General features: G+C 41.3%; 2 protein-coding genes across 3 annotated transcripts in view; one reads left to right on the top strand and one right to left on the bottom strand.

Moving 5' to 3' along the window:
- Positions 1-5,214, top strand: part of atrx (ATRX chromatin remodeler) — a 48,078-nt gene extending 42,864 nt beyond the window's left edge. For both annotated transcript variants that reach the window (XM_067456897.1, XM_067456896.1), the window contains exons 34-35: positions 1,638-1,766; positions 3,900-5,214. In XM_067456897.1, coding sequence (XP_067312998.1) covers positions 1,638-1,766; positions 3,900-4,124 — 354 coding nt within the window. In that variant the 3' untranslated portion in view covers positions 4,125-5,214. The remainder of the gene's footprint in view (positions 1-1,637; positions 1,767-3,899) is intronic.
- Positions 5,215-8,608: 3,394 nt separating this feature from the next.
- On the bottom strand, positions 8,609-16,451 carry fgf16 (fibroblast growth factor 16). The gene is made up of 3 exons (XM_067456449.1): positions 15,786-16,451; positions 13,076-13,179; positions 8,609-10,154 (listed from the first exon to the last, which is right to left on the bottom strand). Exons 1-3 carry the CDS (start codon positions 16,045-16,047, stop codon positions 9,909-9,911), a joined length of 612 nt encoding a protein of 203 aa, XP_067312550.1. The 5' UTR covers positions 16,048-16,451; the 3' UTR covers positions 8,609-9,908.
- Positions 16,452-17,524: the final 1,073 nt, after the last annotated feature.

The following is a 17,524-nucleotide window of genomic DNA, read 5'->3' as shown; positions in this document are numbered from 1 at the left end:
TCCTAGTTTTCATTTTGTCATTAAGAAAAATTACAGCAATGAGAGAGCATCTGATCATAGCGACGTGGATATTTTTGCATGAGCTCTGCAATTCGGCACTTTATACAATCGATTGTGTTGCTTTATGGTATTAAACATGAAAAAACAGTGCATCTCTTTCAATTAAGTAGTGCAACTTCAATTTCTATTTTAAAGTGGCTCTCCAGTGTGTTCATGTTTTTACTCACATCTGACCTCGATAGAGTGAACAGAAGAAATTAACCAGATAATATTGTCAATGTTAAGTGAGGCGGAGCCTCAGAGCCACACCCACCTATTACATAATTGCCAGTGACCAATGGTAGTTCAAAGTTGTTTAACAGTTGGAGTAAACTTTTCTGGAAAGGTCACTGTGGCAAGCTGTTTCAAACTCGGATACGAACTCCAAACAAACTTAGTCTTTGCTTGATTTTTATTTGTTCAAATTTCACCACTCAAGTTCTTCAAAGTATATCGGGGCCTTAATGGTCCAGGTTTGCTTCTTTAGGCTACCATGACAGATGGCTGATTTGTCATATCACACTTTCCCTGACAATAGTGAACATGTATGTTTGCATTTGTTTGTTTAGCAGATGGTTTCCAAAGTGAATAAAATTTGCTTAATAGTTGGTGTTTGCCAAGGCAATGACCACTGTTCTTGTTAGTATTGCTCCATATTAAACTCTGATGCAAAGCTTGTCCTGTAATTTTTGGCCCTGTTTACACCTTGTATTAAGATGCATTCTAGTGGATCGGATCACAAGTAGACGAGGGAGAAATATTCCCATTTACACCTGGTGTTTTAATCTTTTGTCCACTTTCAACCACTTCTGTCCCGATTTCTTAGAGGGGAGGATCTATCGGCGGGTAAATGTATGGGCTTTTTCAGATCTTTCCATCTAATGGATGAAATAAGTTTGTGCAATTTTTACATATAAACGCGACCAGAGATGACAGGAAAACATACGGAGAGCATCACCTTTAGTTTCTGGTCTGACAAGACCAGCCTAAAGCTGTGAGTGTGTGTTAGAAATCAGGAAAAGGGAGAGAACATGGTACATTTTCATCTTTAAACCAAACTTGTGTTTTAAACTTGTTTAAATCCTATCTGGCTAGCTCACCTCCTATAATGTTTACAATGTGAATGTGTTTTCGACTACCTCTGGAAGTGGTCGACACCTGTATTCAGCATCACCCACTTGTGATCCGAAATAGACCAAAATGCATTTTAATATACCAGGTGTAAGCCAGGGCCTGTGTTTGAAATGAACACAAAGAACAAAAACTCTGATATTATAAAACAAGCAATAAAAATGTTTGGAGTCAAGTCATATTGGAGAACGGATTATTATAGACTTGTGGATGGACTCTTTACTTTTAAGTAAATGACCATTTAGCGACTGCTTAGCCACGAGCCACAACATGGTGCAAGTCTTGTAGGAGCAAAGCCTTCACTTATAAGGCTGTACTTTTTGACTTAGGTTTGCTGGTTCAGCAGCATTTAGCTTGTGTTGGATTGAGTTCTGAACTACTCCTAAATGTGTTTGTGTGTGTGATGAGCGTGTAAGTGTTTGTTTGTTGAGGTCTACAGGATGTAACAGGTGTGTTGTTTTTGGCAGTGGAAGGAGAATCCGAGTCTACCGGAGGCCCAGGTTCAGTCCATGGCTCTTGGGAGGCAGGCCGGCTTCGAGCTGGAAATCAAACACAGGGAGGCTGTTTACCGTGATGTCCTCGGCAAGCAACAAACTGTAAGTTTGCTCATCTCTCACTGTTTCCGTGACATCAACATTTTAAACTAAATAGAATGAATGGGACTTTTACCACTGGGACCCTGTTGCACCACTTGCGTCAAAAATAGTTAAATATGGTGGGTGAATTAATTCAGGTATCTTAAGAATCCTTAAAGCCTTTAATTCAGAGAAAAATCTCAATATTTGATCTAATTTAAAGCCAAAGTTTTAAATGTCTTAAAGGGGTAGTGTGTACATTTTAGCAGCATTTAGTGGTGAGGTTGCGAATTGCACCCGCCCACCTCTCACCCCTCCATAGAGAAGCTACGGTTGCCGAAAAAAGACAAAGGTGTTGTGGTCTGAGACGGCAGAGAGTAGCTAGCGCTCTGTAGAGAAGTTTGTCTGTTTAGGGCTTCTGTAGAAACATGGCGGTGCAAAATGTCTATTTCACTGTAAGGGGACCCGTGGTGTATGTAGATAGAAATGGCTCATTCTAAGTTAAGAAAATACACCACTGAAAACATAGTTATGGATATTATATATCCTTTAAATCTTTAATTTAAAATTTAAATCTTTAAATCTTCCTTTGAGTCCACACTTCCATGATGAATTATGCATAAAATCTTTCCTCTAGTTTTTTGGGTATTTTGGTATAATACATTGAATTTTACTAAAATATATTGAATAATACATGTCATGATTATTTTAAAGTGGCACTGTTTTGCTTTTCAATGTGTGCCGCAACCTCTGAAACTGAAAAACAAAATGCAGCGCTCAACATTAAGCCTTGTCGTGTGCTTGTCCTTTGGACAAGTAAATCAGTCTTTCACTTGTCAGAGTAAAAGGTTGCTTGTCTGGGGAAAAAAGAGGATTATTATAAAATAGGACTATTCTCATCAGTGTTCTGTCAAATCTGCATATTTGTGATATTTATTTTTATATTTTATTTGACCTTTTATAAAGGGCACCAATCAAATTAAATCACTTGCACTGAAAAATTGCAATTGCATTAATTAATGTTATGAGATTGTTTGAAATATTTTACAGTGTCCATGTTACATATGTTGAATGTATTTACAATAGTAATAACAGTAAATTGGAATAACGGCATGCAACTAACCCTCAACCAAACCCTAATTCTACAATTACCCTATAGTAAGTTCATGTAGTTAATCAATATTACTCAGCACTTAAAAATGTAATTACACTGTAACAATCACACCTTAAAATAAAGTGTAACTATGTATTTTAAAGGCATAAGAGAAATGTTGGAAACAATTATACACATAAAACTAAACTGCCAGTAGGTGGCGTCAAGTGAGTCAATTAGTCAAACAATTCGTTTGTCAAAACAGCTGATTCAAGAATGAGACAAAGATTCAATGACACATTGATAAACAACTCAGCTCTCATTTGTTTCCATTTCCCCTTGCATGAGCCTCGACACTACTATCAGTTGCCACTAAATGTAATAAAACCAGGGTCATTCTCACCTTTTGGTGATTCCCTAGGTCTTTGTTTTTTGTTCACTTGCCCCTTCAAAAAATCCACTTGACTCGGACATGGGTTAAAGGAACTGTATGTAAGAAATGTATTTCAATTAATCATAAAATGGCCCTGATATGTCCCTAGACATTAAGAAATCATGTTGATTTCAAATACTGATATCACTGACAACAGTAGTCCGGCCAGGATATTGTCATTTAAAAGTTGTTGTTGGAGCCCTCAACTGATGTTGATTATGTCATGTGTTTTTCCCTGAAGCTCCGCCCTCCACCTATTAACCAATCTCAAAGTCAGTAGTGTTTCGGCATCCGGGTTGCCAGATCTGCTCTAGTTACCACAACTGCAGCTACAAACCTTCTTGCCGATCCTGCAGCCTATCTGGCAACCTCGAGTCAGGGGGGTGAAGGGATAGTGATTGGAGTACCAGTTTTGGCCACAATCTTACATACACTTCCTTTAATGTCCAGCCCTGAAAATGTATCTCAAATGTTACCAAAGAACGTGCTGCTGCATGTTGTTTGACCATGCTACTACATTACCTCACCACAAAGAAGTGTTTAGATCAGAAGAAAAGCACCGGTTCTGTTTGAACTTTCTGAAGGGACATAACAAGAGAATAACATTTGATCTCGGTCTCCTCTCCAGCTTATGATGTACGTGCAGAAGGTGATCGCCAACCGGAAGGTCCAGGAGCAGCAGATGGCCCTGGCGAGACAGGGTATGCTGCTCAACCAGCTGGCCATGCAGAACGGCCTCTCAGCCCCCATGAATCAGATGGATCTGCTCGGGTTGTACCAGCAGCTCGGGGCGCTCCAGGGCCTTCCCACCCCACAGATGGGCAAAAACCCAGGCCCGTCCAAGGGCCTGTAGATGCCTCCGCCCCTCGGTGTACACACAGCTGGACTGACACAGCCAGGACACCTACTTGAGCTCCTCGGTCACGAGAGGGCATCCTGGGACTTTGTAAAAGGGGTTTTTGGCAGTGCAGTTTGTCATTTTGTGTATATAGCCTTAATGTTATTCAAGATCTTTTTTTTTCTCACGTATTTAAGATTAAAGAAGATATTCTCCCCAAATGCTTTTAGGCATTGCAAGTTTCTTTCCCCTTGAATAAGGGCTGTGCATATATGAATTATTATATTGCAAGGAAAACAGCGTGATTGAGGAGGGACCATAGCGTTTCTGTTCTAGAGCCGTAGAGAAGATTTCGCCCCACAAATACTCTCTCTGCGTTAATATCTTCCTAGTAGTGGATTGTCATCGGTACTGTGATAGCCAGTGCGCCAGAGACACTGCAGCGGACACCTTAAATGTAACGTCAAATCAAATGGCCTTATATCAAGCAGCTAGATCTCTTCTAATGTTTTAAAACCCCTTTTTCTAATCTGCTTTTAGGTATTTAAAATCGTTGTTGCTAATCATGCTATGGAATGTCTGTGTTGTTAAAACTGCTTGCTGAATTCCTCTGGACTTTTGTAACATCAAACTTCTCGTTGTAGTGTTGCCTAGCATATTGTTGTGAGTACTGTTCATAATTTCTCTTTCTGTTGTTTTTCGTTTTTGTTCTGTTTCTTTACCCCACTTGATTTGGGTTTGTGCCTGAGTTGGCATCTTGGCAGGTGTTGGATACATGTTTAATGTGGTTTAACCGAAGTTCAACCTGTTCTGATTATGATATAATAATGCTAACACTTTCCTTATCAGGTTAGTGCTCAGGCTGTATTGTTCTGTTCTTGGGCACATTTTCACTTCGGATGCTAATTTAGATGTTTTTCATTGGCAAACATAAGCCCTTTGATATCCACAGGGTGTCATTCAGAAATGTAGAGGAACTTTTTCCCCTCCTGAAAGTGTTCTAATGTTAGCATATACACCAACAATTTCTGCCATTAATATGATCTGCTACTTAGTATTTAATATCACATTTAAATAAAGTGACCAAAAGGATGAGTTACATTCAGGTCTTGCTTGTTGGTGTTTTTTGTTTTTTTGCTGTGGTGGGCAATTTCTGCACTACCTTCAGCACAATGAATTTGCAAAAAAGTTGATCTGTGCAAACCTATTTCCTCTATGTTCTTAATGTTGAATATAAATCATTCTAGTTATGCTCCGTTTTAAGATATATTGTCAGGAAGAAATTACTCCGCAAGTCCAATAGCTATTGTTATAATGTAGCCTGACAAGCCAGACCCACATCAAGATGTTTGGTCTGGAAACTCACCATAGACAGGGCTCAGTCCGAGGGGCGGGATAAACGGTTGTCTTTCAAACTCCCTCTGCACGCGATAGGATAGCGGTACACCAACCGGAGCAACGACGGTGAAGTGGAGCTCACTGACTGATTAAACATTCGCCGTATCCGGTCGGCTAAACTCCGAACACATCTTCCCTTTTTAAGAATGACTTCAGTGCCGTTCTTTGTTCTTTTCTCAGAGGAAAGCTTAACTCCAAGTCTACCGGAGGCGCGGGCAGAGCTGATTCGAAAGACCGCCGCCGTTCGCCAGTTTCTGTGTTTACTAGAAGACTGTGTTACTAGAAGCACGCAAACGCAACTCGGCCGTCGTCATTATGGCCCGCCCGCCGACTCTATAGCCTACCTACACGATGTGATTGGGCCGTCCATATTCTGAGGAATACAGCTCAGATAGGAATTGAGAGTTGCTAGACCACACTTGCGGGCAAATTAAATTTGCTGCCGCTAGGGTGCGTCTAGATTTCTAGGCTAGTTATAATGTATCCAATTGATCAAGACCACAACGAAAACAACATATTTTCGCAGTTAGATTCGATTTTAATCTTCAATTTCAGCAATTTTGAAAATTTCAGAAAATTACATTGTTCCATCTGCTCTACATGGATATGTTTATGTAGATGCCACATTTGACTGCTTCAGACACATCGACGCGTCCACCATCTTGGAACAGTTAACATGACGCCTATGGCTGTAAAAACCACCAAGCAGATGAAATAGGATAACCTTTCTATTCAACTAAATATGCGATATCCATATCATACACTGTATAAAACTAAGGACGTAGTATCCGTGACGTCACCCGATTAAAGAGCATTTTTGAAGCCCAAAGTGGACGGAGCCAGCCGTCGCCATCTTGGCTGCGCATCACTCCCGGATAACAGAAAATGGGCAAATTGGCGGGGCGTGTGTGAACCTGAGGTGACGTAATGACTGACAGACAGCAGACAAACAGAAATCCACCTATCAAGTGGCCACGCCCTTAAATATGCAGAACTTCAAGGCTTTATATAATTTAAAGCTACACTGTGTAACTTTTTTAGTTTATTCTTAGCTAAAAACATTTAGTTCTTTCAAAAATATATGTGCTCATTAATGTATATATTCTCGTAAGTTTATAATATGCCATTAAAAATGCATACGAGTGAGGGTTCGAATGCCGGTCGCCATGTTGCCCCTCCATCTTGAAAGTACATTACCCAAAGAGGGACATACCCGTAAATTCAAGCTTCGCCTTTCGCGTTTTAACACTCGATGGCACCGTGTCGAATGTGAAGAGGGGGATTGCCATGTTGATCTTGGACTAAATCGGCCACCGTAGGAGTTAAACCGAAATCAGAACTGAGAGGAACAGAAACTTAGAAACAAACTGAGGCAGATACTGTACATCTATGCGAGAGGCATTGCCAATGGTAGGAGCTGTCACTGGACTGACTAAAATATATGTTGGCCACTTTCAATTCTAGACGTTTGGTTTTAAGGTACTTTTTAGGACAGATGTGTACTGGCTAGACCTGGGCTCTTTGTAACTGCGGTCCTGCAGAGTTTGGCTCCAACCCCAATTAAACACCTGAACAAGCTTGTTCAAGAGGTCTTTGGGATTTCTAGTAAAAGGCAGGTGAGTTTGACCAGAGCTGCAGGACTGTGGTGCACTAGATGTTCATGCGTGTTAAAAATGTGCCACACCCGTCCCATGACTGCAGCAGTGCAGTTGACAGTCAGATGAGGTCTCCAGAAGACAGACAACAGAACTTGATTTGAGCCGATAGTTCTGTACACAAATGAGACCGCAGCAAATTTAAGATGTGCTTTCTCGAGGCAGCCCCTGTTTTCACACCCTGACAATCTCTCGCCTCCCGTACACCCCAATCTACCCCTTCAGTCTTTCATCTGCTGTGTCTTTTCTGCTGCTTGCTATTATTTTCATTTCTTTAGCAGCCAGGGTTTTTCTCCCCCTCTTTTCCATTCGCCCCCTCAAGCCCACGTCTCCCTCCCGAGGGGAGCTTGCATTCACAGCTTGCAGAAAGCTGCCAAAAGGGAAACATTACAACTATTGCAGATGTTGAAATGTTGATCCCATCCTTGGTATGCCCAGATTACCACTCGGCTAACTTGGGCAGCTGTTCCCTCATCTATCCCCCAAAGTTAAAACCTGCTTCCGTTCACATGAATGCGCAGCATACAGTTGGTATCTGAAAGTATTTTTCGAGCGTGTTGGCTGCAAGGCTAACAATTGATCATCTGAGCTACGCCGAGCCAAGGATGTTGTCAGGCATCGGTGGTGGGTGGGGTTGTGAATGTTTGTAAATCTGGATTGTTCCATCCAAATTGTTCATTTCTGATTATGAGGGTTGACTGAAACCCTATAGAGTCCATTCAGGGCAACGTCAGTGCTGGTCCGAATTTTCATTCAATCACTGTGGGAGTTTTGTGTTGCTGTGATTTACAGCTCATCGGATTCCTTAAAAACAGCCATAGTTCTACGTATATTATCATTAATATTGTTGTGGTGGCGACTTTTCAACAGGTTTGACGCCCACCAAAGCAACACATTCTCTTGTATTGTTTCGTTTTCTGTAGGGCGTTGATTTATGCCTCTGCAGACTGCTTGGGGAGAACTTTCCCACAGCTTTGCTGAGCCAAGAGCTGTCTTTTTACATCATCAGCTAACATCCACATCTCTGGAGGGCTGGATTATTCTGTGAATGTTGCTGCTGCTGCTGTGATGTTCTGAAATTTACGCTCTACTAGATAAACATTTCACAGATTGATTGACCCCACCTTACATGAAGATTTTCTGAAAGAGGTTACCGAATGTGTTGTACTTTGAAGACGACTTGAAATCAGAGTTCACTCTTCCTACTTGACCCTACTATTCCAAAGACAAAATGTTTGTCTTTAAAATCTTTCATCAACACATGCTCTGTTTCTGAAATGGCACACACTGTTTTATTTGAAAAATAGATGACATAATAGAGAGAAGCACAATGGTTTGTGAATGCCGTATCATGTTGACTTAAGTAACTAGTGCTCTCACAGCCTTCAGTGCTTTAAAAATGACTAACCGTAGTTAAACTATCATAGAAGTCAAACTCAGTCAGCTCAGTGTTTCTCAGATTTTAATTGGTACAGAGAATCCTTGCAAATATGGTCAATGACAATAAACAATAGCAGGACAATTTTATTGTCAGTCTTTCAGGTCAAATGGTTTAGCCCTTCTGTATATTTCAGTAGAATCTACAGTTCCAATAACTTCAAGTTCATTACAAAATAGAGCCTTTGAAATAAATAAATAGATTTATATATAGATTTATAATTATACTTTATAAGTAGAAAATAAATATATTGTACATCTTATAAATAGGTTTGTCCATATTTACATGTCTTTCACTTACATTTTAATAATGTTCCTGACAACCTGAACATTATAAGTCACTCTTTGTCAAATGACCAAAGCCTCTACCGAACCCTTCAGGAAGCACCATACATTTTCTCCCCGTTGCTTCAAAAGTGGTTAGTTGTATTTGCGGTTTCTAAAAAATGTGTATGGTTTGACTTCTGAATCTTCAAAAGAAGCAGACAGAAGAGACTATTATCTGTGAAAGCCATAATGATGTTTGTTTCTATTATTATAAAGCATTAATAGTTTTTCCACAAACTCATAATTTATCCATTCGGAATCAATATTGTTTCAGTAGAAGCTGGTCATTGTTCTTCAAAGCATCTTCCTCCTTTTAAGTGCCCTTATAGGTATATTTAATTTGAAAAGCTCTTGCTTTGCATTCGTCCTACAGGAAGGTCAGGGTATTGCCCCCATGTCCATCTTTTTGCTAAGTGCTGCATCATGACCTTTCAACATAAGATCCGCCATAGGGTCACCAGAATTGGCATGTTGAGTTTTGTCTTTATAGTCACAGGCAGTTTTACGTCCTATGCTCAGGTGAAAAGTTGTTCAATAAATGTAGGTTTCGAACCTTGTTTTTGTTTTGTTTTTCCAGTGAGAAAAATGGCCAAAATGTGCTTCACTTTACAAAAAGTGTGGCTCACACAATGACTTTCTGAAGAAAGGTTGATTGCATGACACATTTCATGAGGCCCTGAAGTCAACACCTCTTCCTCAAGACATCTTTTGGCACCAGCTTTGGATGCAGGAATGTTCCCTCTTCTCTGTGGTTTAAAACCCATTAAGGAGAGGAAACGGAGCCATCCAGGACACACACGTACTGTTTATCTCAATCACCATTGGAGAGGGCCTCCTCATTTTGGACCAGAACCCAAATATAAACAGCTGTGAGGCTAGAGAAGTAGGGTCTTGTATTTCTTACTGTTCTTCAGAGTCCGTCTTTCCCATCACGCACCTCTGCTATGCCTCTCCAACACAGCGACTCCAGCGGATGCTCTGGTCACCTGTGCTGGAATAAGTCTCTGTAAGCTTGGGGGATCTTGTCTATCTCAACAGGTCTGGGCAGGAAGTGAGTCAACTTCTGATGCTTTTTAGTCCTGCTGCCTTCTCGAGGCGAGCCGTCCTTGTTCAGAGCCACGTAATAGTATCTCCCAGTGTCCATGTGCTTGTAAACTGTAGATGCATACGTGTTGTACCAGTTCTCCTCGAATTGCTCACGGAACACACACTCTGCTGTCAGCTTCTTCTGCAAGGCAGCCAGAAAGAGACAAAAACATTGGTTTGATTATCTGGATATGGTGAGTTACAGTAGCATGATTGGAAAGGTCTTGTCCTACCATGATAAATAAACTTCGCCTAAACCAACAGTGTCCAGTCCTGAAGGGCCACCTGCCTACAGAGTTTAGCCTCAACCCCAATTAAACACAATTGAGACAACTAATCAAGGTCTTCAGGATTGCTAAAAACTTCCAGGCAGCAAGTTGAAGCTAAACTCTGCGGGTTTGGACACCCCTGATCTAAAAAAAAAAAACTGTTGGAGACTAGAGCCGTGATTCCACCGAAATTACCCGGAACAATTTGTCCCAGGAGCTTTTTTCCCCAGACCTGTTGCTGTCTGCGTTTCCAGCGCGGTCTAAAGTACCCATTCGGTGACGTAGGACTGCGCACAAATTTCCAGTTCTGGCTGGATTTCGTTCTCTGCATATAAGCTTTAAGGGTTAGTTCACCCAAAAATGAGAGGGGTAGTAAAGACATCGTTAAAATAGTGCATGTGGTTCAACCTTAATGTTATAAGTGAGGAGAATACTTTTTGTGCACAGAAAACAACTTTATTCAACAATCTCTTCTCTTTCGTGTCATGTGGTACTCAGCCAATAGTGAGCCGGCGTTCTGCCGTAGAACCTGTCTGAATAGCCCAACAATGTGAATAGCGTAAGAGTGACAGGGAAGAAAAGACATGGTTGAATAAAGTCGTTATTTTTGTTTGTTTTTGTACAGTACTCTCGTTACTTCATAACATTTTATGAAGTTGAACCATTAGAGTCACATGGACTATTTTAAAGATGCCTTTACTACCTTTCTGGGACTTGAAAGTGGACATTGTGTTGCTGTCTATGTGGGGCAAAAATATCTTCATTTATGTTCCGAAGATCATAAAGGTCTTACGGGTTTGGAATGTAAGGGTGAGGAATTAATGATTCATTTGTGGTTGAACTAACCCTTTGATAAATCCTAAACCTCATCATCAGTCCGTTTAGTCGTTATTGGCATGTACCTCAACGGACTTTTAAAAATGGTGGTTGAACTAAAATTCTATGTGAAGTCAACCAATCATTATGTTCAGCGCCCAAGTCCCACCCCCAAAAGTTCCTGAGCTTTGAAAAAGTACTTTCTAAGGGAGGCATTTTTACCCGGAACTTCATCTAGTTCCTGGTCCTTGCGCTCGAAACACATCGATTACCACCCGAAGTCCTTAGTTCCTTGGGAACGTTCCTGCGGTGTAAACGTGGCTTAAGTTTAAAATGTGAATTCAAATGGAAAACTGTTTTGTTGTCCTGACCCAATCCGAAATATCCTAACCATGCTATGGTGTGCTATCAAGCTCTGTCCATCAAGAGACCAGTCTAAGTGCATTTGACCACATGTTTGAGAACTAACATGCGCTTTCCAGACCTCCAGATGCGCTGGAAATCATGAGGGTGTGAAGACGTGGTACTGTTTCTTTCTCACAGTGCACGGTTTACCCTTGTCACCGTTGCAAAATGTGTGGAGTGGAAACTATCTTGAGGCCAGACAGCAGGTGCTCGCTGCACCAGAGAAGGGAAAGTCATTATGGGCAAGCTTTGCAGTTTACACCCAAAATCATTCTTCAAAACTGTTAACCTTTTTGTCTGCTTCCCCCATGATGCAACAAGCTCTCTCGCACAAACACGGCAGCTTGAGAGAGTGTGTGGGCTGCTACTACTACACCACTGACAGAACTCCATGAGCAATGACTTCGGGTTAAGCAGGTGAACATTTGCTGGCTCACTACACTGCTGAGAACAATAGAAGACACTGGGGCTACATCATGTTTCCTGCCAAAGAACAGTCGTGGAATGGGCCAGGTTCAAGTCTTGGTGTCAAGACAATACATTTAAAATTAGTTTTTAAGATAAAGTCAACTTTAAAAGTTCTGTTAAGTCGTTTAAACCGTTGGCCATGCGAATAGGTAAAAATGCAAATAATTAACATATGGCTGCTTAACTTTAGGAGTAAAGCAATTTGAACTAAATACTGCTCCATGCATGGGATTTACAAAACATCTTAAAGTTGTCTCCTTGATCTTACTGCAACATAAATGGATTTAAATCTGCGCAGTGAACCTAGGCCTAGTGAGTCTTCAGGTGATTTGCAGTGCGATTGCACGCTGACATGCATTTACAGTCTGCTTTAATGGGATGTTATCGCATTACATGTGAAGTCATCTCTTCTTGCTTTAAATAGGTTTGTTTTAACTCAGGGTCCGCAGAAACGTACTGGGGCCCCCGCTTATTGTCTCTGGAAATCTGATAGCTTGTTTCTCCCGCAAGCATGGCGAAGTCTGCAGAGGGGGAGGCCAGGCGCATTTTCCTATATATGGTTCTCTATGCTAGCGTACAAAAAGTCAGTCAAATCCCGCTTTTATCTCCTGGTGTCCGTTACAATTAGCACTCCAGCAGAGAATCGCGCGATATGCAGGAGGCCGAGAGCTCTCAGCTCGTATATCCACGATATGTGGGTGTGTATATGTTACACGCTTCATGTGTTCCTGGAAAATATGTAAATATTTTAAGTATGGAGCGAAATGAAGAGGCAGTTTTTCTTCTTTGAGATTGAACGCTCTGTCTGAGAGCTTGTTCTTATGTGGAAAGTTACAAAGACGAAAACAAGGTGAGCCACACGGGCTACCACTGATCAGAGGTCAGGGCTTGCAGCAGTGGAAACACTGCTTGTTTTGTCTGGTTAAGTGTTTTTTATTGTACATCTACATCATATGGGGAACAGACTATGAGCTGGTGGGTGGGTTGTCGTTTGCTCCTCATTCCAGCTTTGACTGCATTCCTATTGAAACACTTCATAGAGCAGAACCTTCTGTTGGTGGATGTTGTTTGGAGTGTGTGTGAGCACTACAGGGGTTTGACTTACCGACCCATAGAGTTCACCTTTCTCATTCATCCCCAGATAAAGACCAGCATCCACGCCTCGTATGCTCACCAGCCCGACGGCCAGACTGATAAACTCCAGAATACCTGCCAGACAACAACATTCGTCAGACATTGACCAGACACCTTTAAAACTTTAGCACAGCTGTACGGCAACAGCGCAGTACAGGCAAGAGGGTTTTGAGTAAGATGTTTCAGACAAGCCGGCCTAATGTGGTTCACAGGTTTTAGCTGGTATTCCAGCCTGGCAAAGCTAGTGGTTAGCCAACAGGTCTCTCAGTCTGACGAGCTGACATGCCCAAAACCCTGCTTTACCCACCAAAGCACGCCAGCCTGACCAACTTGGCCAGGCTACCAGCAATGATATAACCTTTGACTGGTTTTTGTTTTTGCTTGTATTGTTGTCCACCAAAAATAACTGGTGTTTAACTCATCTCTGCATTCTGTTGTGTTTAGTCTGGTAGTTTTCTCACCTTACAAGCAAGCTTTCAACAGACTATCATCTAAAAAAAAAAAAAAAATGTGGCAAAATCTAAAAAATAACCTAATGTACAAGAAATGAAAGTCTTGTCACTAACACTTTGATTGTAGAGCGTGTACAACACAAAAGTCAAGTTTTTGTAGAAACTCCTGCTTGAACGTCTCTTTATTTCGCCGACTTTTGAAATACATTTTTTGTATACAAATCAATATTGTTTAAGTTAGCTGCATCGTGGTGCATTCGTGTAAATTTTCAGGATACGAGCCCAATCTTGGCCGAAACCAGCTGTTCACACACTCTTGATTAAAGACTAAAGCAAAAACTACACCTTTGTGGCCTTTTACCACCACCTGGACCGAGTATGTTGTGATTTGGATGCCAAACGACGACACAGAAAACTCTCTGAAGCTGGGTTAAGCAGAAGCACATTTCATATGCGTTTAATCAAAGACACTGCCAGCTTGCAACATTACCGACAAACGGCTCGCATTTGCCAGAAGGATGCCAGAAACATGACCGCGGACCACCCAATCCAGTAAAGCAGCTTGTCTCTGCCTAAAAACAAGCATTACCACTGGATTCCACAGTGGTCATGCTTTAATTTAGAGCTATTCTTGTTTTCTAAGCGAGGGCTGCACCTGCACAATGATTACGGATCAGAGCAATGCAAAAAATTCTCGTGTCTGGGCTCTGCTATCATTTGTTTATCATTGTAATACCAAGCACTCCTTGACTGATTTATTAGTGCTGTAATTAGTAGTGTCTGTGCCTGCGTCGGCCGGAGTCCTTTGAACACGTTTTCAGAGAAAAACAGCCTCATGCTGTGAGCTTGTTTTCCACTGCAGAGGAGCACCTGCGTCCCTTGACCCTGCGCTGGAGTTCGCCGAGGGCAATTTGAGTGTAAGACTCGGAGATATGCTGCTCTTGTCTAATGGGTGGATTGATACACAGTGGTCCCAAAGCAAAATATCAAAGTGTCATCTGGTGCTCTTTTATTACAACCGAGTCATTTTGCAATCATCTCTAATCAACGCTTTTAATGATTTGTTAGTGGTTTCACAATGACAAATCTATTTTATTATTTTAAATCAAACAAACTTCTGCTTTTAATCATTCATGTTTAAAGGTTTATTGTGCTGTATTTCTTTACTATAAATTGCCCTTGGTTATTTTGTTAAATGCACTGGCATTCATAAAACAAGTGTGCCTCCACGGTCCGAGTACTGTGTGCGTGGTGTAGATTCTGACATGGGACGGGAGACCCTCAATGGCAAAGCATTATCAATACTGTAAAGAAGGTACTGTTGTACTTCCTAACATCTTGGAAATCTAAACCACTGCATACAAGTTTTGTATTGTGCATGCAAAATGACAGAATCCAGATCTGCCAAATTGAACATTTTAAAAGGTTTGTTTTTAACCTTATAGTGGAGAAGTTCATTTTACTATTACAGATTTCTGATAAGGTGGCGTTTTCCTTTTCCCTTCACAATGACTGACAACAAAATGACTGTGTGCTCACTGATCAGCAGAGACATGCAGCATTTTTGGACACTATAAACAGGTGCATTTAAAACTTAAAAGTAGTAATTACTTTAATGATGAATATAAGACATTGTGTGTGTGTGTGTGGGGGGGGGGGGGGGTGGGGGGGGGGTGTCTACTTAACCATATTCGGGGAACAAATTTGTACCCAGAAGTGAGCAAAATCTCCACACAAAAAAAACTCCATTTGGGGTGTCCTCACTTGTAGCAAATTTTTATGAAGTGGCATAAAAATAAAATGCAGTTGCCCCATTTAGGTGTGTGTGTGTGTGTGTGTGTGTGTGTGTGTGTGTGTGTGTGTGTGTGTGTGTGTGTGTGTGTGTGTGTGTGTGTGTGTGTAAATATCAGCATAGTGTTCCCCTAATAAACTCACTTAAGTCTTGTCATGCTACATGTAAACTTCCATCCTTGTTCCTTAAGGCGTTAAAATATCCCATTCCAAACACATATGAATGTTTCTTAATTTTGCTTGAGATGGCACAATGCAATTTATCAACACTTTAGGCTATTTTTAATCCTTCAGGACTCTCCCTAAAATCGGAATGGACAGGACAACAGTGTCTCAGAGAGACCCAGGTATTTTAACACACACATGATGCCCAAAAGTGCTGACTGACTGTCGGATGGCCGAATTGACGAGTGGGTGAAAGGGTGGATGAATTCTCACCGAATCTGCTGTGGTCCTGTCTGGTTCCGTGCACCGTCCCGTTGGGAAATATCTCCAGCTGGAAGCCGGTGCGGCAGTAGAGCTGCCTCCTGCGCAGGATGCCCTTCAGATGGCCAAAATCCGTCAGCGATCCGCGCTGCAGTCTGCCCTCAATCAGACCCAATCTCTCATTCAAACCATCCGACAGAGGCACGTTCCCTAATGCTGGAAAAGCCTGCAAATCCAGATCGATGCTCCCGAGAAATCCAGCCACCTCTGCCATGACGAGGAAACTTTGGGTGTTTAGAGAGCGGAGAGGAGAAAGACGCTCTTTTCATCTGTGATCAGACTGAACGAGTCATTTATATAGACATCCATATCCTCCCCGAGCCACGCCTGGATGACATCCCTGCTGCTTCACCTTCAGCATGTCAACGGAGAGCTTCTGCTCCAACTTTCATAACTGATGCTACTGATGTTTCGGAGAGCAAGCGCGTCTGAAGTCTGTGCGTGTGCGTCAAATAACACGCAGCCCGCGAAAAGTCCTAAAGTGAAGATCAGTGACAAAATATCAGACCCACGCCGTGCGAAAAGTTCTCACACAGTCGGTGTATGTGTGTGTATGTGTGTGTGTTTGATTGGTCTGCGTGACTGGAGTCTGACAGAGGATCGGTCTCTCTCACTGCAGCGCGCTCTGAGAGTCACTAGAGGAGTCCCAGGCTGCGTTTCAAACTCTTATCTGCTGCCTCCCTAGATTGCATGTTTGGCCGTTCCGCAGTTCTGGGCACCACAGATTCTAGCGAGAACTGCGTGCCTAGACATCATTTGGGTATTGCATAGTGTGTGCAGCAACCTGTAACAGAGAGCTGCCTACCTAAGTGTCTGCTACATTTTTGGACATGGCAGGTGGTTCCAACAGTCTAGGCCATCGTAACCGTTCTAGTGCCTAGACAACATAAACATTATAGGTATGTAGTACAACATTTCTTCCTAAACCAACACTATTTTGTGAACTTTGTGTGTGTGTGTTTGTGTGTCCTTGTTTTATATTACATTGTGGGGACCAAAATGTCCCCATAAGAAAACCTGAGATCACCAGCCAGCGGTCCCCACTTTTCAAAAGGCTTATTAATCATACAGGATGAGTTTTTTTGAGAAATTAAAAGTGCAGAATGTTTTCTGTGATGGGTAGGTTTAGGGGCAGGTCTACCTAACCATATTTGGGAAACGAATTTGTACCCAGAAGAGAGCAAAACCTGACAAAATCTCCAAAAACCTTCCTTTGGGGACGTTCCTTTTATGTAAAAACAAAATACAAATACGGTAAAAAAAAAAGAAAAAAAAAAAAAAAAAAAGTAAGTGTTTGTTTGTTTTTATTGTAATAAAAGCAAAAGGTTCGGTTATAATATTTCAAATAATTATAGCTGTATGACTACATAAAATGACTACTTTATATGTATGATGTAGTAAGAATGCAGTTTTATTCCGAGACTGCTGAATAAAAGCTGATTGTAAACCAATAAGACATTTTTACAGTATAACTAAAAAATAAAATGCATATAAATATGTCATGTAACAGATTTGATACTCATGATTTTTCACACAAAAAAATTATATGCGTAATGAAGTAAACCTTGATTTTTAGAGGTATTGTAAGTTGGTGTATGCCAATATTATAATACTTTACGATACAGATCCACTATAATGCATTAAATGGTGCTTAACTAATGCACAGATAATCATGAGTTAATGTATGACTC

The sequence above is a fragment of the Pseudorasbora parva genome, chromosome 11, assembly GCF_024679245.1.
Source record: "Pseudorasbora parva isolate DD20220531a chromosome 11, ASM2467924v1, whole genome shotgun sequence".
Classification (NCBI taxonomy): Eukaryota; Metazoa; Chordata; class Actinopteri; order Cypriniformes; family Gobionidae; genus Pseudorasbora; species Pseudorasbora parva.
The sequence above is the reverse complement of the archived record's forward strand: the minus strand, read 5'-3'. Positions and strand labels throughout refer to the sequence as shown.

Coding starts and splice junctions, on each gene's coding strand:
- fgf16 (XM_067456449.1), bottom strand. CDS start 16,047: ATGGCAGAGGTGGCTGGATTTCTCGGGAGCATCGATCTGGATTTGCAG. Junction 13,180..15,785: donor ACAGGACCACAGCAGATTCG/GTGAGAATTCAT, acceptor GTTGTCTGGCAG/GTATTCTGGAGTTTATCAGT. Junction 10,155..13,075: donor AAGGTGAACTCTATGGGTCG/GTAAGTCAAACC, acceptor GCTGCCTTGCAG/AAGAAGCTGACAGCAGAGTG.